Source organism: Morchella sextelata (assembly GCF_020137385.1).
Source record: "Morchella sextelata strain SCLS chromosome Unknown scls_11, whole genome shotgun sequence".
Lineage (NCBI taxonomy): Eukaryota > Fungi > Ascomycota > Pezizomycetes > Pezizales > Morchellaceae > Morchella > Morchella sextelata.
This window is the reverse complement of record NW_025408626.1, coordinates 1,411,126-1,434,473: the sequence shown is the minus strand read 5'-3', so window position 1 is coordinate 1,434,473 and position 23,348 is coordinate 1,411,126. Positions and strand designations below refer to the sequence as shown.

Here is a 23,348-nt window from a genome sequence, read left to right as displayed (position 1 = left end):
CGGCCATTCCTTTTATTGGGGGAAGTCTCGGGTTCCAGAAAGACTAAATGATAGGAACGCTTAGGAGAATATTATTTGGGTGATGATAATTCCTTTCAGAAGCCTCCATCTGCGACGCTGGGAAAATAGGTCCAGCACGTGTAGTGAGCGTTGGTGATCCACCAGGAAAGAAAGAAAGAAGATCATTCTTAGATTTTTTAATTATGGATGAAGAGGATGAATATCATGATGCCTGCGCTGAAGCATCGGTAATCCATTATCTGTGGGGTCGAGAGTTGTGACGAGAAGTCGACGATGTGGCATTGTGCTGGTAAGTGTGTGGTCGTGGATTAGCAGCTAGCTTTGCTCCTTTAAATACTCCACCATCACTCCCAGTAACCCCCAACCCTAACATGCTCATCCAACGTCACATTTTGCTAGCTGGTTGGAATGTGATTTTTGTCTTCGATCCCTAAACTCTTTAGACTGCCGAAAAATGCTGACCCTTTTCTGTGGGAGCCAAAAGTATTTATAGGTTCTACTAACAAATTCTTGTGCATGTGATTTAAGCTGGATAAGTAGCGCTTTTGACAAGGCTAGGGCCTGAGATCGATTCGTCTTCAAAACATGTGAATGATCACTTGTGATTCGCTACTAGCAGTAGGACTTGGAGTTTAGTGATTTGAGTAGCTTACTTGGTAGAGTATGGAGCAGGCTAAGATCTGGAGGGTTCGGATTATGTTGAGCTCGACCTCTCTGACGGGGATTGAAGTTAATTGCATTATAAAGACGTCTTCTCTTGCGGAGAGCGCGAGAGGCAAGGAGCTACACAGGCAGCTACTCAGCTCCCAACGAAGATCCCACGTGTCCAGAGAACACGATGGTTTTACTCCCCAAAACTTACTTGGTGCTTGCCAACCGCAGGGGCCAGATAAATCCGTGGGTTGGTGAGTCCTTTGTCAGTACCGGACTTGTATCTTGTCAATACAAGCTGGACCAAAGAACGGACTGGTTAGCTTGGGAATATGTTCTAGATTTCACTAACATCGTTTCATTTGAATCACTATGTGCACAGTATTCCGTGGTCAGAGCAAGTAGATCCAAGTAAATCCTCATGAATATAATATAGACAATCGTTCATCCCCACAATTTTATTACACCCCGTCCCATCTCACTTGGTAACAGAAAAAGAAAAAGAAAAAAGGACAAAAAAACCATTGCAAAAAACTCCAAGACCGAAAAAGAAGTAGTAGATCGAAGCCCTCCTTACAACAAATCCCTCTTCCTCGCCGTCCGCGTGTAGTTCGCCAATCTCCACTCGTAGTCCGCATCCTTGTTATCTACTGTTCCCAGCCTGAGCTCAAACAGCTTCATCTCCATTCTTGGTCCGACCTCAGCGAGCTCCACAGAGTTGTATCCAGTCTTGACATACACGTGATGCCTCAAACTGATATAGTCGCCCTCAGTGAGGGCAAATGTAACAACTCTGCTCCCTTCCTTCATGCGCCCCGCTTCTCTGGGAGGGAACAAGTGCTTCAAGATCTGCACAACCCTCTTACCCAACGGCGTAGAAAAACCCTCAAAGATCAAGTGAGGATAGCTCTCACTGACCGTCCCGCGACTGCTCCCGGGAATGTCATGGCGCAGCACTACATTGTGGAGCGAAAACAGCGCCGTCGGCCCGTGTGGAAAATGCGAGATTGTGAGCGACGTAGGGGTACCACGGTGCTCATGGAGGAGGATGAGGTCACTGGTACTAGTGGAGTGGCATGAGGTGCAGAGCAGAGGGAGAATGGTGTTACCACGATTGAGACGAATCGAGTTGGGTAGAAGGAGGCGAATCTCTTTGCTGAATTGGAGAAGTCGGCTGGAGGGGTCGCGCGAGGTGGTGATGAGGATCTTGGGGTCTACGATGCCCGAAAGGGTGGCGTATTCGTTGTCGAGCTTTTCGGCTTCGTCATCGTCAGGGTTGGGAGTGTGGGATTCGTCGTACTTGAAGTCTTTGCGTAGTTTGGCGTCATTGGCGATTTCTTTGGAGAGCGGCTGCGAATGTGAGGTTAGTGGGGTTGGGCGAGAGTTCAAGGTGGGGGGACAAACCTTTCCACTGGCAAGGGCGGCTTTCAAGGCAGAGCGCTTTTCAGCGATCTGGGCGTCCTGAAGCTCAAGTTGCTTGCGATAGATAAAATCGCGCCTAGATATCAATCGGAGTTGTCAGTCTAGAGCCTTGAATCATGAGAATACTGCTTTCTTAAATATCTACCTTTCACGGGCATTTCTTCGGATCTGCAATTGAGAATGTTAGACGTATGCACATAGTTTCCAATCAATTGCGTACTCACCATGACTGCTAGCTATTTTTGATACCTCCCTGTAGTTCTTGCTGTTGATCTGGTGTCGTAGCAGTAGTAGTGGTCAAGCTGATGGATGGTCAAGTCGAGTCCAGAAGGTTGAATCCACAATGCGGCTCAACAAGAATTTTCTGCAACTCCAACCTAACCCTTAGTCTACATCCCTGCCTGTGGCTCAAATCCTCCCGCCAGTAGCCACAATGACCCTGCCCGCACAGCCACCCGGAGCAATCAGGATCTCACGACTTTTAACATGACCTGACGTCGAAACCCACCCACATCCACCCGCCCTACCCATTACAATTCATCCAAACACCTACCTTCACCTCCACGAAAAAATCTCCACTCAAAATGTCCGGAATTGCCGCCCAAGCTGGAAAGTCTGCCCTCGCGAAGGGCGCAAAGCGCGACCCTGAACTCTACGTGCGTTCCCCACTACTGCTTTTCGACCCCCACTTTAATACACCGAGAGAGACCGAGCCCGAAACAACTCAATGCTGACTGGGGTTGTAGATTCTTATGGCGGTCATGTCTGGCGCTTTCGGTCTTGCCGGATTCTACTTTGGTAACATACACCTTTCTAGATGTCTTATTGCATCGTGATATACTGACGGGGTTGTGTTACAAAGGCCGTAAGCCGACCTCCGCAACCTCCGAGGAGAGTCGCATCAACGTTGCCAAGAACTCTATGCCATGGCAGGGAGAGGGTGATGGTACTACTGCCCGCGAGCAGTTCAAGTATGTTTTTTCACTGGTGATTCGGATGAAAGGATTGTCAGTGCTAATTAGTGCGGGTGAATAGGTACAAGTACCACCCAGGTGGTGACGCCCGCAACCCTCCCAAGGATGCGCCAAGCGCTTTGCACTCCGTGATCATTCCTAACGTTAACTTGCCAAAGGTATGGCTTTCTACTCTGTTTTGTTTGTGTGGGAAATAAGGTCTCCGAATGCTAATGTGGTGGTGTGCGGTAGTCACTTCACGAAAAGTACAACAAGTGGGGCAAGGACGGATACTAAGCTATCCATACCATCCTAATACCGCCGGTAACAAAAATCAATGCAATGCGTTGGCTTTTTCCCTTTTTTTGTCGCGTTTTGAATCTTTCGTGTATACCAATTATACTATATCGTGAGTTGTATAGAGGAGTGGATTGATTGGTTTTGTAAGTAGGTGAGGTAGTAAGAAAGATATCATAAGTGTTTTTTTTTTTTTTTTGGTTGGTGGGAGGTTATCGGGTTAATGAACCATAACATTTTTTCACATCTTGAACCGATAGCAGCACAAGAAAAGTCAAGCAGGAAAAGCGTAAATGTGGAAAAATGTACCCGCTTAATGATATCTCGAACTACTTTAGCAACAAAACTCCAGTACTGTTTGCAGCAACCAACCAACCAGGAAAAAGAGATAAAGAGAAAAAAGAACATAACCCACCCTCCCCCGCCAGGGTTTCGGGAGGTGTACCCGCCAGACAACAAGCCTCTTCTTCTCTTTTACTATTTCCCCGTTCCTCATGCTCGTCTATTCATTAAATTGTCGTGTAGTAGCACGCCTAACCTAGTTCGCAAGAATCATCTTTACGAAATCCGTGTAGTTGACTTGGTCCCCATGTATATCCATTCCCTTCAACAGCTCATCAACCTCCTCGTTTGTAAGCTTCTCTCCAAGTGATGTAAGAACTATCCACATTCATACATATTAGCCATTTACCACTCTATTTCGACCGTCGCCCAAACTACTTCGTTTGGTTTCCCCCTAAGCTTTAGGAATGGAATAAAACAAACCATAGCGCAGCTCTCCGACACCAATATAACCCGTCAGGTCCTTATCAAACACCTGGAACCCACGCACAAACTCATCCGGTTCGCCAGGGTCACGGAAGCCGTTGGGGCGGTTGAGGATCTTAAGAAATGATTCAAAGTCCACTACATTTTCATCAGCTACCTATACTCCACGGGGAAGCACGAAGAAGAACTAACAGTCTCCCTTGGCGGCAGAGTTGTGGATCAGGTCTTCAACTTCAGCGTTGGTAGGGTTCTGACCGCAGGCGCGGAGGAGATCACCGAGTGAAGTGAGAGGGATACGGCCATTACCGCGCTTGTCGAAGAGGGCGAAGGCCTCTTTGTAGTTTGTGGTTGCCTGTATGCGGGAATGTTGGGTTAGCTGTGAGTTCGGATAGGGGGTGCTTGCTATGGAGGTGTAGGGGACGGAGGTGGAGATATACCATTTCTGATGAGGTTTATAGATTAAGGACTTAGAAGTAAGTGTTGCGGTGATTTATCCTTGGGATGGAGTCGAAGATGGAGGTGAGATGGAGGGGTGAAGGTGTTGGTAGCGGTGGTTGTTGTGTAAACAAGAAGGGGAGGAAAACGTGTGTCCCTGTCCGGTTGAGACAAAGCTCGCTAGTGGGGTGGGAGGTGATCGTCGCCGCTTGGTTACCGCGGAAAGGGGAAGGTGTAGCCGTGCTTGATGCAGGAACTTTTATCGTTTCGAAACCACGATTGGATATGAGGCATGAGAAAGCAGGATGAGACGTGAGAAAGAGGGCAGGACAAAAAGCCTTTTAAGGGATTACTATTATCTTAACTAACGGGTTTATAGAGATAAACAAAGAGCTTATTGAATAGAGATATTTACAAGTAAGGTATTTACAATATGTATTTAATTTGCTGATATTTAGACGACCAGCTTAATTCTCGAATCTAAAATTCGAAATTACATGTAGGCAACATGTCAAACATATGAGAGGTCTCGATACTCTGCTCTTACATTTTTAGCCCCTTGAATTAACTGTACTCGTGTTCTTTCTACAATCATCAAATTTCACTACACGCTGGCACTGATAAAAAGTTATAGAGTAATTCGAGTTTGGTAGATTTGTACGCACTTCTTTGATTGGCAACGGGAAACATACATTGACTTGTAGTTTATTGCCAGTGGTTCAGCGCAAAATAAGTCCTCGGTTGCCATCTTAGTACAGTCAAGGTGATTTAGATCTAGCCGTAACGATCATTCTCGTTTTGGACGCATAAAGATATCTATTGAATACATATACAGTGCCCCTCACATAGGAAATCATTTCCAGTGGCTACAAAAACTACTACATTAAGTTATCGTCGTCCGGAATAAGAAATCGGTGCACGTTCGAGGCGAGTGATAATCGGTGATCCATGGCCGAGCTGGCTATGCCATCTAGGCCATAGCACATACAGTTGAGTACATATATATATTTATTCATTGAGGCAGTCAGACTAACTAAGAACAGGAGAAACCCACATGATATCTCTCAGCTGATTAGCCCAGAATTATCAGCCATATCCCTTCGTGTGTTTTCACGACCGGGAGCTAGTAGGCAACTTTTACTCGGAAGTACACCTAACCCTCACTCCATGAACCTCTTTTGCTATGAAGTCACCTTTTGTGATCCCTCTTATACCTTTTCTAGTGTCTCCACAGTCTGTAGGTAGCTAGATTTGCTGAGTATCACCACGCCGCCGCGGGCCTAATATGTCTCCCTTTTGCTCTGACGAACGAAGGGATATGGCAGGAATCATATCAAAAACCTGCGAATAAGGGTTCATGTTGGTATTTCATTCATGCACAATGCAGATATAGGGCTCACTAAGAGAAAAACTATCATGTATGGCTAGCAATTCCCGTTTCAGTCAACTGATCGTCTAAGCAATAGCAAGTAACTCAGGTATTTTGTTGGGGAAAACTTCCAAAATACATTCTCTATCTGCTAGAAAGCACTAAAGAAGGAAACCTTTAGGCGATCTAAACATTAAAACATTGCGTATCCATCAAAACTAATTATAAAGAAGAAGAATGGGAGGAAGAAGGAGAGGAAAAAGAAGGCGAGGAAAAGAAGGAGAGGGAGATGGAGAGGGAGAAGAAGGAGAGGAAGAAGGGCTTTTTATAAGAACACACGAATAGAAAAAAGGTTTTATTTTATAAGGGGCAGGAAGGAAGGGAGGCTAAAACAAGCCGAAAGAAAGAAGATTTCTTTCCCTTCCCCCGACCCGCACGCAGGCAGATAAAACAAGTCGAAAGAAAAAAAGGGATCCGAAGATCCCTTTTTCTTTCTTCCACTCCTCCTCCTCCTCCTCCTCCTCCTCCTAAAAGGCCTCCGCATCTATATTTACCTTGCCCCCAGGAAGCGGGGACACAGGTAAAACAAGTCGAAAGAAAAGGGGGGGACGATACCCCCCCTTTCCCAGTCCTCCCCGCCAACCACGCACGCACACAGAAGGATAAAACAAGTCGAAAGAAAAGAGGGACTAAGTCCCTCTTTTCTTCGACTCCAGGCGCCGGCCAGCCACACACAGAGGCAGGGGTAAAACAAGTTGAAAGAAAAAGGTTCCGTTGAGGGTATTCGTTCTCTCAACGGAACCTTTCTAGCTGTTGGGGGGCGGCCGACGCCCCCCGGGGACCACGGAAAAGCCGTGGGATGCGAGAGAAGGTGCGGCGAGGGAGCGGCGAGGGAGTGGCGAGAGCGGGAGAGGCGGTGGCTTCATCTTCGAGGACAGGGTGGGGTCGAAGGACAGCTGGAGAGGGAGGAAAAGGCGGGCGTAATTCGTCGTTTATCTTCTAATTATGATTAGCTTATTTTATCTCAATCGAATTCACTGGGAAACTCACAGATGCCACCATTCCCCATTCGTTTCGTGGCCCTGGAGATGGCTCGAAAAAAAGAGAAGAAAAAAGCCCCCGGAGGGCAACACGACAAAAGGGTCGGCCGCGGGCTTGTTGGGCTGCTGTGGGTACCGATAGTCTGGTCTGGGTCCAGTGTCAATTTGGGACCCAGACCAGACCTTGCGGCTTTCGTCGCTTGGTACACAGTCGTGGAAGTGGGGGGGGGGGGGGGCGTAGTTGATGTCTCTATGGGTACCAGTGAGGTGAGGCGATGTAGGCAATGCATGCCCATGCCCACATATGCTGGGGATGACCTCAAGTACGGTTTGAAGTGTTCACTAGGCACAGGTAGCTTCAATAATGGCTTCAATAATCCCTAGATCCTGGACATGCGCTATAAAAAAGCTAAATTTGCTCACTTTTCATAGGCGAGTGATGACCTATGATTATTCGGGCCTAAGATACGCTGCTCCAGTCAGGAATATTGGCTACATATTCAGGGATCTCTCAATCAACTAGATGTATGTATTGCAAGGGCTAGGGAGCTAGTCTTCCTTCACTCCTACTGATTTACACGTGCACGAACACAGAGAATTTGCCATCGAACTCGAACTCTGTTCGATAAAGACAACCACCCGTCATAAGTGTATCATCAGATAAAGCTTTCGGAAAGACGATGAAGTGTTGCTCTGTCCTGTTTCCGGGGGAAAAATTCCTGGGGTTAACTCACTTTAAGTCTACGTCTGAGTCACGGCTTCAAACATACATGCCCCCGGGGCTAAAGACAAAATGGATTTCGGGGAACCGTTGATGGTTACCTGCGGCACCAACTCAACGACCGACATAAATGCATCTCAGAGATAACAAACCCAGCGACGGTGCACACCCACCAGCAAGAAAGAGTCAGGCTAGGGTTCACAAAACAATGGTTACATGAGGTCTTATACACCCTCTAGATCTAGCACGGGTTCTATGCTGGGAATTCAGAAGATGCAATAAAGAAAAGACAGTGTTCGGATACTAGGAACCAAAACTAAATAAAAGAAAAGGTCGAGAATCCAGCGCGAGATTAAATTGTAGCAAATATGATTAGGAAATACTCAATCACCAATCAAGTTCTGAAGGCCATGATTATCCTCTAATTCTCGAACTATAAAAGGTGTCGTTGACCTCCCTATCACGGTCTCTGCACTTTAAGAATATATTGATCTGAATCTACGATGTCTATATCTCTAGGGTTCGATTCGACTGTATTATCTATATAGAAAATGGCCAATGCAAATTAATGAATTAAAAAAAAAAAAAAAAAATGGCCAATGTAGAGAGGTGGTTCGATCGAGTGATATTTTGTGATTGGATGATAAAGCAAGGAGTTCCGGTCACCAGAAGTCTCGGACCAGCAACATCTGCTTGCAATAACTTCTAAAGCAGAAATAAGTCTCGAAGATACGCAAATAGCCGTATTAACCGTCCGAAGAGGCGTCTAAGAGTGTATATACTAGCCGGGAACACCGATAATTATAAACACCTTTCTGGAATGTGAATCAATATACACTCCTTTGGGACTGATGATCATGAGTGGTACATATAAAAACATTCAAATAGACAAATTATGACAGGTTAGTACTGTCAATTAGGAAAGGCGAACTTAGTGTCTCAAGACAAGTATTTCAGAAAATCAATTATCCATTAACCTATCGATCATGGCCTAATATTTATAGCTAGGAAATCTAACAAGCAATCTATGGCTTCACTATATATGATATTTTCTCCATAGTGAAACCATGGTGAATCAGAAAGCGGGAAAATACAATGAAAATAAAGTGAATAAAAGAAGCTATTGTCCTGAAAAGGAAAGTGGCTATCCGTAAAAGGAAGACGGGCAAGTACTGATGGGTCATTTTATCCGCCTGCCGACAGCATGTTCCAGCAAGTGATAGGTTAGTGCTGTCAATTGGGGTGGACGAACACCGTGTCACAGAATGAGAATAAGCAGGACACAAGAGTGCAAAATTATACATGCCTTCTAAGAAACCAAAGAAATAATGATCATGCAAGATAAAGACGCGGCCGTGCATGCCAAATTAGGGTCTTTATGATCAAAAGGGGTGTTAATATGTGTGAAAGTCCATGATATATTTTTCTATCGGGTATGGATATTTATTTATAGTAACGAAAAATAAATAAATGACTGTAGCTGCAGTACTCTATGGCTTCATCTCTATAGTGAAACTACAGATTACTAGAAAGAGTTCTAGAAAGTGAAATAAAGTGAGTTAAAGAGTTTTACTAGTGAAATAAAGAAAGACAACAAAGAATAAACGGTATTTTATAAAAAATATATTCCTCGAAATTCTGAAATAATGCCGCTGTCCTGAGAATACCCCATCACGGCAGTGCTACCGTAGCACTGCCGTACCATCCCACACCCCAATCTTGGTATTGTAAATATGTCTGTTCTGTCTATGTACATTGTACATGTATGTACGCCCCCCGCCAACAGATACATTGTATATACGCCAGAAAGAAAGACCGACGGACGGCTTATTGGGACTGGTGGGCAGCTAGCTTGCTGCAAGTACGGTACGGGATGGGTACGAGACTACATACGTATACGTGTGCTACGTTTACCATCTTCCCCAGCAAGCAGTTCCTCCAACCAAGTTTTGTTTGTATAGTGGTATATGCCTCCGGTTTAGGAAACTTATGGCGACAGCGGATACCGGGTTCGAATCCCGCTTAGATCCACTATACAAACAATTTTTTTTCCTTTCTCTTTTACCTCCTCAGTTCTATATATAGTTAAAATAGGAAGTTCTCTAATCCATCCCCGCACACCTGTGTAGTGGGCGCCGGGGATTCATATAAAAAAAAGGGCCAACGTATCGATGCGCCGCGAATGCCAGCCTATGTCTGTTCTATGTACGCCCCCCGCCAACAGATATGTATACAGGCCAGAAAAGAAGACCGCCCCGCGCCGCGCCGGCGGCCAGAAATATTCTGAAGAAAAGTAACGGGAAATTCGTCAATGAAAAAGGAAAATCTTCACGGCTACTCACTGATGAGCCAGCTTTTTATCATTCCGAACCCTGTTCTAGCAGTGCAGAATAAGAATAATCCATAAGATACACACGATATACTCATGTCAAGGTGGGTGCGTAAAAGGGATGTACTGACAAGGCACTTTTAGTTATTATAGCGGATAATTTTTATTTTATTTCCACTTTGGCTCTCTATTCATAGCCGTGAAACTTTTCTATCAAAATAGTAGACAGTTCTAGAAAGTGAAATATATCGACCAGCCTTTTGTGAAAATTCCCGAAAATTCAATGAAATTAACACTACGTACATGAAAGAGAATTAAAATGACTAAGAAAAAGGGAAGAAAAAGGAATGAGGAAAAAATCAAATGAATAAAGAATTTAAATTTCCCGAATGGGACAAAGAAAATGATAAAAATAAAAGGAAATAAACAACTTTTATTGTTCGGAACCCTGTTCCCGCATATACGACTTCTAAAATGAGTATGACTATATAGGGGACAATAAAAACACAATAAGATGATAATCCATGACGCAAAGGTACTTAAATAATCCATGGTATAACTCTTCCTCTCCACTAGAGAAAGATCTAGAATGATGATATCGACCAAGCATATATGTAGGATATTAAAGGAAGGAAGGACCCCCCCCCCCCCCCCCCCCCGCGGCCGCCAAACCACATAACGATTTATCTTAATTAATAATCCACGAGACCGGCCGGTGTCTCAAGGAGTTGAATGGTCCGCGATGAGACCGGCCGATCCCACATAGCATAACTGTCATTCACAGCCATTGAAAAGGGTGCTACGCTCCCCCAAAGCCCAAGGCATTAATCATACGCTCACAATCACCAAAAACACTCATGATGCAAACTTAAATCATATCATCCTATAGAAGCTTACAAGAGCGATTTTGTAATACCCACAACCTACCACGGCGCTGTCAGTTAGGTAGCATCCTTCGTTGAGAATTCGTCGTCTTCATCGATTTCCAACCAGAGAAGTTCGTACGTCTCGTACCTGCCGTACGGCCCAGGGCTCATTGCGAATAATATTATACCGCTAGCAAGCAATTGTCGGTGCTCCCACTCTCCTTCCTCTGCCGCAAGATATTTAGAGGAGTAGAGGGAGGCCTTAATGGGGGCTGGGGTAGCAGCTGTGGATGCCTCGTCTATCGGCTCGATGATTACCTCCAGATTGTCGAAGTACAATATATAATTATAAAGTGCGCGCACGTGCATCATGCCCAATCAACCAGGACTACTTCGATCATCGTCTCCCCGCAACCCGGAGCCAGCCATTATAATAGGCCGAGTCTGGGAATTGCGGGATCGAGCTAGTAGCGCTCGCGTTGAGCTCTTTCACCTACAACCACCAGAACCATATTCGGGGGGGGGTTTTTTTTTTTTGCGATGCGGACAGTAATAGTAACGTCTAGGGCCGAGTCTTCACATTCCCCATTGTTGAAGTGCAGCCGGATTATTTCCCGTGGTTGGGTCTGGCAGCGATTGACGGGTGATGCGCTATGATGCGGAGTGAGGGCTTCCTTTTGTGCGGCGGGGACGTATGTGCAGAGGCCATTGTTTGTGATGTCTGCTAGCGGCCGGGTGATGAGCTATGATGCGGAGTCGAAGTGTGTCTTTCGTGGGGCGGGGGAAGTGCAGAGGCGCAGCCATTGTTGGTAATGTCTGCTAGCGGCCGGGTGATGAGCTATGATGCGGAGTTGAAGTTCTCTCTCTTGTGCGGCAGGGGATGTGCAGAGGTAGTCTGTTTGTGATATCTGCCAGCTGCAGTGGCCGTAAGTGCGCACATGGTTGATATATATCTGGTGGTGCTGCTTAAACGCTGGATAGGGACCAAATCTTGGGTGTGCGAACCCTGCCACAAAGAGCAACGATACTACCAAATACTAGACGGAGAGACGGAGGGACGGATTCCAACAGTCGATCATCTTTGGCATCCCTTAGCGCGGCGACGCTTGAATGAGTGTTTTCTACGAGGAAAAGGGGAAAGAGAAGAGTGATGTATGTGCCATTCACTATATATATGCACTAGCTCTAGACGTTGGTAGTGATCATTGCGAGGTACGTGGACGCCGGAAAACATGGCTATTCGTAGTTCGACGGCGCAATCGCATTCGATACACGCAGTTTTATACAATAGGGCGCCGAGGAGGAATATCCTTTTTCGTCTGTGTCCTTTATGCCTAGTATACAAGTGGTGCATATCAGGATAAGAGGACGTTTCTTAGCGCTCGGTATGGGCTTATGCTTGGTGATAGGATACTTTGGAAAATCTTGGCTGTGCTCCATATTTTGGTTTATGTGATGTTGGGAACAGCGGCGGGCTCTATGGGTGGGTGTATATAAATGATATGAACAGCTTTAGCGAAGGCTGGGTTTACTGGACCGTCTTCGTTGCTGTAATACATGCTTCGTTATCGCAGTATAGCGTAGTCGTGGGAGTATATATATAGAGAGAGCTGGAGGGTTGGTAATACGGGGTGGGTACGGTATGGTATAGGTGATGGTGTTTTATGTGGGAGATGCTCTGGGGGAGGGGGGTGGGGGCTTTTATAGGTTTGGTTTTGCTAGTTATCACTGGTAGAGATCGTATTTGTGATTTAGTTACAATTGCAATCAGCTAACTAAATATTTACAAACAGAGCATATGTAGCCAAAACCCCCCACCCGCCTCAATACTCAGTATCAAAAACGCAAAACACCGAACAAGCCATAACTAACTGTGCAGCACCCATGAAAGTAATCAATGAATTATCAACCAACCAATATCCAGCAACCATTACAATCTGTAGGTATGCCCCTGCCCGGCCCTCTTTCCTCACAAGCAAACCCAAACCGGCCCTTCACCATTTACCCGCACCCTGATCATTTCTTTATCCCACCCCTAACCCACCCACCCCACGTTGTTGCCTCGGCGGCGCACTTAGCCTCGGCTTGTGCTCCCCACAGTTGCACAGTAGTTGAATACCCCGGATTATGCGGTGAAGAGCTACAGCGAGATGCGATATAAAATAAGCTAACCACCACAGCTACAGCTACAGCTATTGAAGCTTCACCACGACACAATAGCTTTAGCTATCTATCTACGTTCCAATTGACACCCAAGCACTCCAACTAACTACAGTACCATACCCACACTCCAATTCCACTCCAATTGACACCCACCCCCCCAATTCCACCCATTCCCCAATTCCACCAATTCCCCAATTCCACTTAAAATGACGACCTACCCCACCGCCCTCCCCCCCGCCCTCACAACCCCGCCCCCACCGCTCGTCTACACGCTCCTCGCCTTCCCGACGCCGCAGATCCTGCTGGTGACCATCAACCGCCCCCAGCACATGAACTGCATCAACACGGCCGGCCACCACGAGATGCACAACCTGTGGGAGTGGTACGACAGCGAGCCGACGCTGCGGTGCGCCATTGTCACCGGCGCGAAGGGCGGCAAGAAGGAGGCGTTTTGTGTCGGGCAGGATCTGAAAGGTATGTTGTGGTTTTTTTTCTTTGTTTGTGCGGGTGGGGTGGGCGGGATGGTTGTTGTGAGGCGGGATGGGGGCGGGCGGCGCGGGCTTGCAATGTGTTTGTGGCCGGGTGGGAGCAGGCGGTAATTGAATCATATCAGTAGTACCAATTGGGTGGTTGGCGCCCCGCGGGGGGGGGGGGGGGGGGGTAGTGGCGTGTTGGTGGTGGCTGCTTACCGTTTATGGCCGGGCTGCTACTGGCTACTGTTTGGAGAATTGGCTGCTCAAAGCTATTACTGTTTCTACTCTTTCAACTATTTGTTACCATCTCTTATCTCGACTACTATCTAGCCTGCTATTTACTACCTCTATTTCTAACTATTCTTAACTACGATTAAACTCTATTTCACTACCATTCCTAGCTACCATTTCTACTATTTCCTACCATTTCTACTAATATCTACCACTACTTCCTACCCCCCAACACTAACACCCTCCCAGAATGGCACACCTCAATAACGAACCCCACCACCACCACCACCACCGAAGGCCCCTCCCACCCCCCCAGCGGCTTCGCCGGCCTCTCCCAACGCACCGGCGTAAGCTCCCCCTTCCCCTCCCGCACCTCTTTTTATTTTATTTAATACTAACCTCCCCCCCCCTCCCCCCCCCAACAGAAAAAACCCGTAATAACCGCAATCTCCGGCCTCACCCTCGGCGGCGGCTTCGAGCTCACCCTCAACGCCGACCTCACCCTCTGCACACCCACCAGCACCTTCTCCCTCCCCGAGTCCCTCATCGGCGTCGCCGCCTTCGCCGGCGCCCTCCCGCGCCTGACACTCCTCGTGGGCCTCCCGCGCGCCAGCGAGCTCGCCTACACCGGCCGCGTGCTCACCGCGGCCGAGGCGGAGGCCTGGGGCATCGTCAACCGTGTGGTGGGGCCGGACGAGGATGTGGTGGGGGCGGCGGTGGAGGTGGCCGGGAAGGTGGTGAGGTGCAGTCCGGAGAGTGTGGTTGTGAGTCGCGCGGGGCTGAGGAGTGCGTGGGAGGCGGGGGGGGTGGGGGAGAAGGTGGCGGGGGTGTGGGGCGGTGTCGGGGGCGTGTTGAGGGGGGGGGAGAATGTGAAGGAGGGGTTGGCGAGTTTTGTGGAGGGGAGGAAGCCGCGGTGGGGGGTTAGTAAGTTGTAGGGGTTGTTGTGGGGGGTGGTGAGGGGTTGTGGGTTGTGGGGGAGGGAGGGGAGGGAGGGGAGGAGGAGGAGGGAGGGGGAGGGGTAATGATTAAGTGGTGGGAAATGGGTGTGGGTTAGGGTGAATAGTACTAGCTAGTGTTGTAGTAGTAGTGCTATATACGGAGAATAGCAGTGCTACCTAGAATAGTAGTGCTACCGTAGGAATACTAGTGCCAGTATCACTTTCAGTATAAATGCCTAAATACTCAAGCACAAACACCGCAATGCCGCAATTGAAAATCTATTCACTCTATCCAAACTCTCACTCGCACTTGCACTCAAGTCAACGTTATCAATATCGCCAGTCCTATTCCTGCCATCCATTCCTTTCTTTTTCTCGCCCCGTTCACACAGGACAAAGGGCAAGTTACACATCAAACGAAGGTAAGAAAAAGAAAAGGAAAAAAATAGGACGAAAACACACACAATCATCACATTCACATTTCGCCCCCTTCTCACCACTACTCACATCACATCACATTACATGCCTAAAAAAAGACCCTACTGAAACGCCGCCGCCGAATACTCCAACGACTGCCGCTCCCTCTCCCACGCCAGCCAATCCGACCGTGTAGTCCTAAAAAAACCAAACCAAACAATTAGCAATCTGTCCCCATCACCCCCCCAACCACCCCAGGAAAAGAGAAAGCACATACGGCAGCAACCCCATCCCATTCACCTTCCACACGCCCAACACAATGGTCGCCACCTGCAGCCCCACATACGCCATCTTCACCGCCCACAGCCTGCCCCTCGTGCGCTCATTCTCAAACCGTGCAAACGTGGCCCCGACCGACGACAGCGCCTTGAGCGGGTTCATGAACAGCATGGCCGTCATCATGATGCTGAAGATCTGCAGCGTGTTGCCCGACATGTACATCATGATTGCGTTCATGGGGATGGACTTTGCCGGCGCGAGGGCCAGCTCCCACGCCTTCTTGAGGAAGAGCTCGTCGGTCTCGATGGGCGTGGGCGCGGGGGTGGGCTTGCTGCCTGGTTTCTGTACACGTGGTTAGTGGGTGCGTGTGGGGAGGGGGGGGGGGGGAAGTACGGTCTTGTGCGGGGAGTGGCTGAAGCCGGGGGGGTCGGGGGTGGTGCCGGTGGGTTTGGGGCGGGTGGGCAGGTTGTTGAGGTCGATGACCCACTGCGGGCTGGGGAGCGGTGCGAGACGGGGGGGGCCTGAAGGTGCCATTTGGAGCTGTAGGTACTTGTAGTAGTAGTGGGAGTAGTAGTAGTGCGGGTGTGTAACGAGTGAGAGGGTGTGAGTGAGTGAGCGAGTGAGTGGTGGCAGGCTGCGGGTGCTGGTGCTGGTGGGGACGCTCGTTGGAGTGAGTGAGAAGAAGACAGACAGACAGAGGTGAGGTGAGGTGTGAGGTTCGATCCAGCAAGATGCCAGCCATGCACCGATTGGGGATATTGCTTATGTCAGCGGCGCTGGCAGCACCGCCCCTTAGACTTGGGCTTGGACGGACTGAGCTGCACCGCTGCAGTTGTTGCTGGACGTCGTTGGGTGTGCTGCGAGAGCTCTCCGCTGCGGAAGAAACACTGGCTGGGAACTGAGCTGGGAACTGAGCAGTTGTATCGACATATCTGCTGCTGTGCTCTATCTACCTCTCTGTCTATCTCTCTGCAGCTGTCTGTCTGTCTGTCTGTCTGTCTGTCTGTCTATCTATCTATCTATCTATTCTACTCCTGCATCCATTCCCTCTCCAAACACCATCCCGTAACCTGCCCACCAAGCTCTCCCGTCGTCACCCCCCTTCACGCATCACCACCATGGCCAGCGGCGGCGATGCACGTTTCTTCGCTCGGGTTCGTCCCCCCCCCCCCAAAAAAAAAAAAATATCAAAATATTTAAAGCAATTAAAAACTGACAATGGCACCAGGGCAAAGTAGCCGAGCTCCGCGCCGAGCTCAACAGCGACAAGAAGGACAAGAACTTCTCGCGCAAGAAGATCGCCCTCAAGAAGATTGTCGCAAACATGACCATGAGCAACAACGACATGGCCGCGCTCTTCCCGGACGTCATCCAGTGCATGACCATCCCCACGCTCGAGATCAAGAAGATGTCCGTCCCCTTGCCCCCCCCCCCCCCCCCCACTGTCCAGAGAAACATAGATTCATACTGACACCCTCCAGGTGCTTCCTCTTCCTCGTCAACTACGGCCGCGTCAAGCCCGACATGGCCCAACGCGCGCTCCCCATCCTCATCAGCGACATGGAAGACCCCAACCCGCTCGTGCGCGCCCTCGCCCTGCGCACCATGTCCTACATCCACGTCCCGCAGTTCATCGAGGCGACCGTCGAGCCGCTGCGCCACCTCCTCCGCGACAACGACCCCTACGTCCGCAAGACGGCGGCCTTCTGCGTCGCGAAGCTCTACGACCACGACCGCGAGCTCGTCGAGGGCTCCGCGGGCAAGGGTATCGCGGGAACGGCGCAGGCACAGGGCCTCATCGAGGGCCTCAATAGCCTGCTCAAGGACGATAATTCGACCGTGGTGGCGAGCGCGCTGGTGGCGCTCATGGATATATGGGAGAGGAATGAGAATATCAAGTTGACCATTGATCACACGAATGCGAGTAAGATTGTGCAGATCTTGCCGGACTGCTCGGAGTAAGTAGTTTTTCTTGGGTAGGGGGGGTTGCGTCATGGCGGATCACTCACCCGGGGTGGGCGGGTGGTGGGTAGCATCATATGCCAGCACTCGGCCCCTCCTATTGTCAGTAGTAGCAGCTGTGCAGGACTCCGCTAACTAACGGGTACAGATGGGGCCAAACCTACATCCTCGAAGCGCTCATGGCCTACGTCCCGCAGACCACCGACGAAGCCTCCATCATGGCCGAGCGCATCTCGCCGCGCCTGCAGCACTCCAACTCGTCCGTGGTGCTCACGTGCATCCGCGTGATCCTCTACCTGATGAACTACATCTCGGACGCCAAGGAGATCTCGGCGCTGTGCCGCAAGCTGTCGCCGCCGCTGGTGACGCTGCTGGCGAAGGGGCCTGAGGTGCAGTATCTCGCGCTGAGGAACGCCCTGCTGATATTGCAGCGCAGGCCGGAGGTGCTGAGGAACGATATTAGGGTGTTTTTTTGTAAATATAATGACCCCATCTATGTCAAGGTCACGAAGCTGGAGTTGATCTTTATGCTGGCGAATGAGGATAATATTGAGGAGGTGTTGACGGAGTTGAGGGAGTAAGTACTTTTGTGTTTTTCTTTGGGGGCGTGTGGTTTGCTGTTCTGGCTGTGTCTTTGGCTCTTTCTTCTGCGGTGTTTTGTGTTCTTGATACCCCATTCTTGCCCACTATATATTCCGGGACTCCCTCAGTTCTATTCCCACAGGCCCCCACCCCTTCTCCCCACACCTATACTAACACCCGCCAGATACGCCACCGAAATCGACGTCCACTTCGTGCGCAAGTCCGTCCGCGCCATCGGCAAACTCGCCATCAAGATCGAGCCCGCCGCACGCCAATGCATCAACACGCTGCTGGAGCTCGTGTCCACCAAAGTCTCCTACATCGTACAAGAAGCCACCGTCGTGATCCGCAACATCTTCCGCAAGTACCCCAACCAATACGAGTCCATCATCTCCACGCTGTGCGAGAACCTCGACTCGCTCGACGAGCCCGAGGCAAAGGCCGCCATGATCTGGGTCATCGGCCAGTACGCCGACCGCATCGAGAACAGCGACGTGCTGCTGGAGGACTTCCTCTTCTCGTTCGCGGACGAGCCCGTCGAGGTCCAACTCGCGCTGCTCACCGCCACGGTGAAGCTGTTCATCCAGCGCCCCACGAAGGGCCAGGACCTCGTGCCGAAGGTGCTCAAGTGGGCGACCGAGGAGACCGACAACCCGGACCTGCGCGACAGGGGCTACATGTACTGGCGGCTGCTATCGGCCGACCCGGCGACGGCGAAGAAGATCGTCATGGGCGAGAAGCCGCCGATCACGGCCGAGACGGAGAAGCTGGACCCCGCGACGCTCGAGGAGATGTGTCTGAACGTGGGCACGCTGGCGACCGTGTACCTGAAGCCGGTCAACCAGGTGTTTCGCACGGCGCGGCCGAAGCGGCTGACGGATTCGCCGGCGCTGCAGCGGCACATGCTGCCGACGGCGATTGCGGAGGAGGCGGCGCGGGCGGCGATGAGCAGCATGGGGGGTGGCGGGGGCGATGCGGGGCGTCCCGGGGGCGGGGTGGGCGGTGGGGTGGATCTGCTGGGCGGGGATATCAGGGAGGCGGTGGATCAGGCGGATGACTATTTTGCGGGGGTGGGGGGAGGAGGCGGCGGGAACCCGTTTGCGGTGGGGGGTGGGCCGGTGCAGGGGGGTGGGCAGTATGGTGAGTCTTTTGCGAATTCCGAGGAGAGGTTTTGGGAGAAGCTGGAGAGCGGGCGGAGGGCGGTGTTTTACTAGTTGTTGTTGTTGTTGGTGGTGGTGGTGGTGGTGGTGTGAGGGTGTGGGGGCGGGGGAGTGCATAGCGGAGGGGTGGTTGCTTGCTTGCTTGGTTGGTTGCTTGTGCTGACGGTGCGCGTTACAGTCGTGAGTCAGGGCGTGCCGCAGGATCTGTACTCGCCGAGTACGGGCGGGGATCTACTGCTGCTGTAGTAATGGGCGGAGGAAGGGAACAGGATTGGGGGGGAGGGGGCAGGGGAGGGAGGACGCACGAAGAGCAGTATATGCGGGTTAGTATCTGTGCCACTTTTGTTCTTGCCACCTTTTTTGCTGTAAAAATTGAACCATGTGTAGCTTTTTGTTCTCTCTCGTGTGTGTGTGCGTGTCTGTGTGTGTATGTGGGGGGCAAGGTGTGTAGGTAGGTGACTGGGGATGCCAGAGGTAGAAATTAATTTGGTTGTTCTTCTTTTTTGTTTGTGGCTGTTCGTGTGTTTGTGTTGGTGATCATTGGTTATGTCTTGTGGAGGAGGATTTGCGGGTTGAGCAATTGATGTGACCGGGCCTAGGGTGCATCTGGGACTGGGTAATGACCGTAATCTAGCCACTTGCTCAGCCTGACCAGGCTAGACGGCTCGATGAGAGAGCTCCGCTGTATATCAAGTCTAGCTTCTACCAAGCTCCTATACACAGTATACGCTGATAGAAAGCATGCCCAGCGCGGATGGTCGAGTATCAAGATTTAAAATCGAATGGTTAGGTGGGTTCCTCCCCATCTTGGCGCACTGCCAAGCTAGCTTAAATATCACTTCCGACCCAATACCAGACATGGGCGAGTGGTCTAGTGGTCTAGACGGCTCGTCGGGTTAGACACCGAGTGTTTGGGCAAGGTCCTGAGTTCAAACCGGGGGTGGGAGTAGTAACAGCTAGTGTGGTTTCGTACCAGCAGTCGTTGCAGTACTTTTTGTCTCTTTTTTTTTGTAGTATGTAGACCGGAGCTAAAGATAAATTACATGTAGTAAATAAATACAGCTGTGTGCGAGACTGTTTCTGGAGATACGTGCGTCATGGGATATCACTCGCTCGATTGCTATCTATTTAGTTAGCTTCTTGGCAAATATGGACGGGAGTTGGTTAGCTGCTTTGTTGACTGCCTTGTTGACATGAAAGATGCAGCACAAATGAGTGTCCTTATATGCCCGTATCCCGGACTATCCCGTGATTTCCATCATCTACTATAATTGATCCCATAGTGATCATTCAAGTGACAACGTACTACATAAATACATATAGTTACCTAGGCCTAGGGTGGGAAGCCATGTTTCAACAAGCTTGGTGGAATATTTGACCTTTCGGATGATGTCGACAGGCTGTCCGAACGTGTCATGTCGACAGCTGTTGTTGCGGCAATATTGCCATCTCGCCATGACTGCTGTCTGATCTGAGCCGTGACTATATAATAGACTTCTTCTCGATAAATAACCAAGCCACTTCACTATATATCTCGTCCTACTTTTTTCAACATAGCGCTTGGCTTACGTAGAGCACCCTTCTGTACTGCGGTGCCTTCTATCTCGCCATCCTACCTGAATAATGTGGGGTTTTTGACGATATATCCAGACACGCGCACAATCAGGTCAAGATGTCACGCCGCGGATAGAAGAGTATCATCCGCTAGTCTCTACATAGTTCAAGCCCGCCAATTCACGAATTGGGATTTGTGTGTGTTGTTCCGCGTATGGATAGAGCTAGTGGCGTTCTATGCCAATAACCCATACATTGAGATATCCTGTATCTCGTATTGATATATAAGAAACTAGGAGACCCTATATGTATGTATATAGATATAGAAATAAGAATTCCGCTCAAAAAAGTTTTGATGCATTCCTAGATCTATGTATCTCCCCCTGGGACTGTTTTCCATCTATATATACTTGCTAATTCAACAGCTAAATAGCCCAAAGGCTCTCATTCGATACCTTCACTGTCCTCATCCACCCCTATCACGGGCTCCATTTCGAACGGCTTGAGGCCATTGTAGTTTTTAATAGACACATTTGCGCCGCTATCCAATAACAGTTTTATAATTACCTCGTTACCATAATATACCGCTCGATGAAGCGGTGTATCGCGATGCCTGTTTTGAGCCGACACATCGGCACCCCTAGACAGAAGCAACTTTACATTTCCTTCCTGGCCTCCTCTTACTGCTTCGTGGAGTAGCGTGTTGCCCCTGCGGCCAGCGGCTGATATATCCACGCCCTTATCTAGGAGAAGGCGCAAGTTTTGCTCGCTAGGTTCAGATGCCGCCAGGTGCGCTGGGGTGCCGATGAAAGAGCGTATCGAGACATCTGCTCCCTTGTCCAAAAGTAGGCGTACGACATCCTCAAACCCCGATTTGCGCAATGCCTTATGTAAAGGTGTACTATTATAACGGGTATTTATCCCCGAGATAACACTTGGTGGGCTATGTTCTATAAGTAATACTGCTATGTCCTTGAGCCCATGGAATATTGCAAAGAACAGCGGCGACATGTCCACGTATTGAATCGTCGTGCTTGCGCCATAGTCGATGAGAAACTTTACAAGTTCAATATTTCCACTGGGTATTGCATTGTGTAATAAGGGGTCGTCCCCCGCCAGGTATGCGTGATGTTCAATAAGCATCCGAACAATCTCATAGTTCCCCCCCCCCCCCCCCCCCTCGCCGCGGTGCCCAGCAATGTACCGGAATTTATATCTATCCTTGCATCTGAGCCTGCGGCAAGCAGCATCCGGACGATATCTGTGTTCCCCTCACAAACTGCAATTTCTAGTGGCGTCTGCCCTTGATCATCCTCATCATTCGCCATCTCTAGAATTAAACCTTCTTGTCTCTTGATATGGGCCGAGAGGTTTGCTAAAATAGCGCTGATATTCCAAAAATGTCAACACTGGCCCCATCCTGCGTGCTACACACCTCGTGTGCAATAAGATCACAGCTCACCTGTCATTCCTGAGAAGAGCACACTTGAAGAAGCTTCGAAGTCTCCCCATTGCCAGGATATATTCCGATGTCCTGGCATCTCCCATTGGCCATTCCAGGCCATAAATCACGCCCATGTACCCTCCATCTGGCTCGATACTCTTGCAAAGATCGTCCAAGTCGTTGCTGCATTTCTCGAGTAAACCATATCTTCCAAGAAGGTCTCCCAAGCTCGCCCTACCACCTGTCCCAGCGCTATCGGCATGGTCTCTGAGAATAACAAGGATTTTGCTGAGTGCATGGAGCTCATCGACAAGCTCGTGTAGGGTTTTTGGCGAGCGATAGACCCCGCTAATGTAGCTGTAACCGATGGAGATAAGTTTGGCAGTGGCCTGGATGAGGGCTGTGATCTTGAGCTCAATGCTGGGTGCCTCGGCTATTGTTGCAATATAGTCTTTTTTTTGGTGAGTTCGATTTGGAGATGTTTGTCAAGTGGATATGTGGAAATATGCACTCTCAGTCCGTCTCACTGTATATGCGACAATTGCAAGTGGATTTCCGGCTGATAATAAATGACTTTTAAGGGTTATGGGGCAAAGAGGAATATGTTTGTGATTAGAGTTGCAGCCTCCATGAGATGGAATGTGTGTATGACTCCGAGGCACGTGATATCCATGTATGCACCTTACTACGCAACCTGCATGGCATGAAGGAACCGACCCTGTCCACGCCCCCGGCCGACATGTTCTCCTCTTCCATCTCTTCTCCCAACTCTGTATTTTCTTATCTATGCCCAAACCCCCCATGGGCTTATAGCCTACATCCTTTTCGGTATCCGGAATAGATGTGTATTTAATCATGAGCTATCACTCGGTTGATTAACTCCCTCTGTGGAGTAACTAGGAGCACGATTAGGTACAGTACTAAAAGCCACACCCGGCTATTGGTATAGCGGAACTTGTGAAACCTTCTATTGGCTTATACTGGCTAGAAGAGGGACGTTTTTTTGACTCGAAAACCGCCAATTGTTCTCCATCCCTGGTTCTTCTTTCTGGTGCATGGAGTAATGTGTTCAGTGACTGAGGTGCCTTTATCTTGGATAGCTGTAGAATTGACGGATCCTAGTGCTTTGCTTCCGGAACGATAGATAGGTGCCGGCACGGCTCTCCACAGGTGATTGAATGATGGTATTGCCGTGTCCATACACTGACCTTGATTTCGGGCGAAGAATAGGCCGTAATTCTATATGGAGGGTCGGCAGTGATACCATGAAGCC

The 23,348-nt window shown here is 49.5% G+C and overlaps 8 protein-coding genes across 8 annotated transcripts; 3 read left to right on the top strand and 5 right to left on the bottom strand.

Annotated features, from left to right (window-relative positions):
• Positions 1–1,245: 1,245 nt before the first annotated feature.
• On the bottom strand, positions 1,246–2,321 carry H6S33_001799 (uncharacterized protein; the record flags this gene model as incomplete). Its single annotated transcript, XM_044833166.1, has 4 exons — positions 1,246–2,022; positions 2,077–2,170; positions 2,240–2,262; positions 2,319–2,321. 4 exons carry the CDS (start codon positions 2,319–2,321, stop codon positions 1,246–1,248), a joined length of 897 nt encoding a protein of 298 aa, XP_044693860.1.
• Positions 2,322–2,678: 357 nt separating this feature from the next.
• Positions 2,679–3,344, top strand: H6S33_001798 (uncharacterized protein; the record flags this gene model as incomplete). Its single annotated transcript, XM_044833165.1, has 5 exons — positions 2,679–2,750; positions 2,841–2,892; positions 2,957–3,065; positions 3,130–3,226; positions 3,300–3,344. The coding sequence occupies 5 exons, from the start codon at positions 2,679–2,681 to the stop codon at positions 3,342–3,344; spliced, it is 375 nt and encodes a 124-aa protein (XP_044693859.1).
• A 538-nt stretch (positions 3,345–3,882) lies between these two features.
• Positions 3,883–4,552, bottom strand: H6S33_001797 (uncharacterized protein; the record flags this gene model as incomplete). Its single annotated transcript, XM_044833164.1, has 4 exons — positions 3,883–4,004; positions 4,110–4,250; positions 4,305–4,464; positions 4,550–4,552. The coding sequence occupies 4 exons, from the start codon at positions 4,550–4,552 to the stop codon at positions 3,883–3,885; spliced, it is 426 nt and encodes a 141-aa protein (XP_044693858.1).
• Positions 4,553–10,947: 6,395 nt separating this feature from the next.
• Positions 10,948–11,244, bottom strand: H6S33_001796 (uncharacterized protein; the record flags this gene model as incomplete). The annotated part of the gene is made up of 1 exon (XM_044833163.1): positions 10,948–11,244. One exon carries the CDS (start codon positions 11,242–11,244, stop codon positions 10,948–10,950), a length of 297 nt encoding a protein of 98 aa, XP_044693857.1.
• A 1,997-nt stretch (positions 11,245–13,241) lies between these two features.
• Positions 13,242–14,674, top strand: H6S33_001795 (uncharacterized protein; the record flags this gene model as incomplete). The annotated part of the gene is made up of 3 exons (XM_044833162.1): positions 13,242–13,509; positions 13,989–14,086; positions 14,165–14,674. The coding sequence occupies 3 exons, from the start codon at positions 13,242–13,244 to the stop codon at positions 14,672–14,674; spliced, it is 876 nt and encodes a 291-aa protein (XP_044693856.1).
• Positions 14,675–15,216: 542 nt separating this feature from the next.
• On the bottom strand, positions 15,217–15,907 carry H6S33_001794 (uncharacterized protein; the record flags this gene model as incomplete). Its single annotated transcript, XM_044833161.1, has 3 exons — positions 15,217–15,292; positions 15,372–15,715; positions 15,767–15,907. The coding sequence occupies 3 exons, from the start codon at positions 15,905–15,907 to the stop codon at positions 15,217–15,219; spliced, it is 561 nt and encodes a 186-aa protein (XP_044693855.1).
• Positions 15,908–16,491: 584 nt separating this feature from the next.
• On the top strand, positions 16,492–19,131 carry H6S33_001793 (uncharacterized protein; the record flags this gene model as incomplete). The annotated part of the gene is made up of 5 exons (XM_044833160.1): positions 16,492–16,527; positions 16,602–16,783; positions 16,855–17,331; positions 17,484–17,912; positions 18,102–19,131. 5 exons carry the CDS (start codon positions 16,492–16,494, stop codon positions 19,129–19,131), a joined length of 2,154 nt encoding a protein of 717 aa, XP_044693854.1.
• Positions 19,132–21,075: 1,944 nt separating this feature from the next.
• Positions 21,076–22,831, bottom strand: H6S33_001792 (uncharacterized protein; the record flags this gene model as incomplete). Its single annotated transcript, XM_044833159.1, has 4 exons — positions 21,076–21,687; positions 21,912–22,017; positions 22,094–22,508; positions 22,789–22,831. The coding sequence occupies 4 exons, from the start codon at positions 22,829–22,831 to the stop codon at positions 21,076–21,078; spliced, it is 1,176 nt and encodes a 391-aa protein (XP_044693853.1).
• Positions 22,832–23,348: the final 517 nt, after the last annotated feature.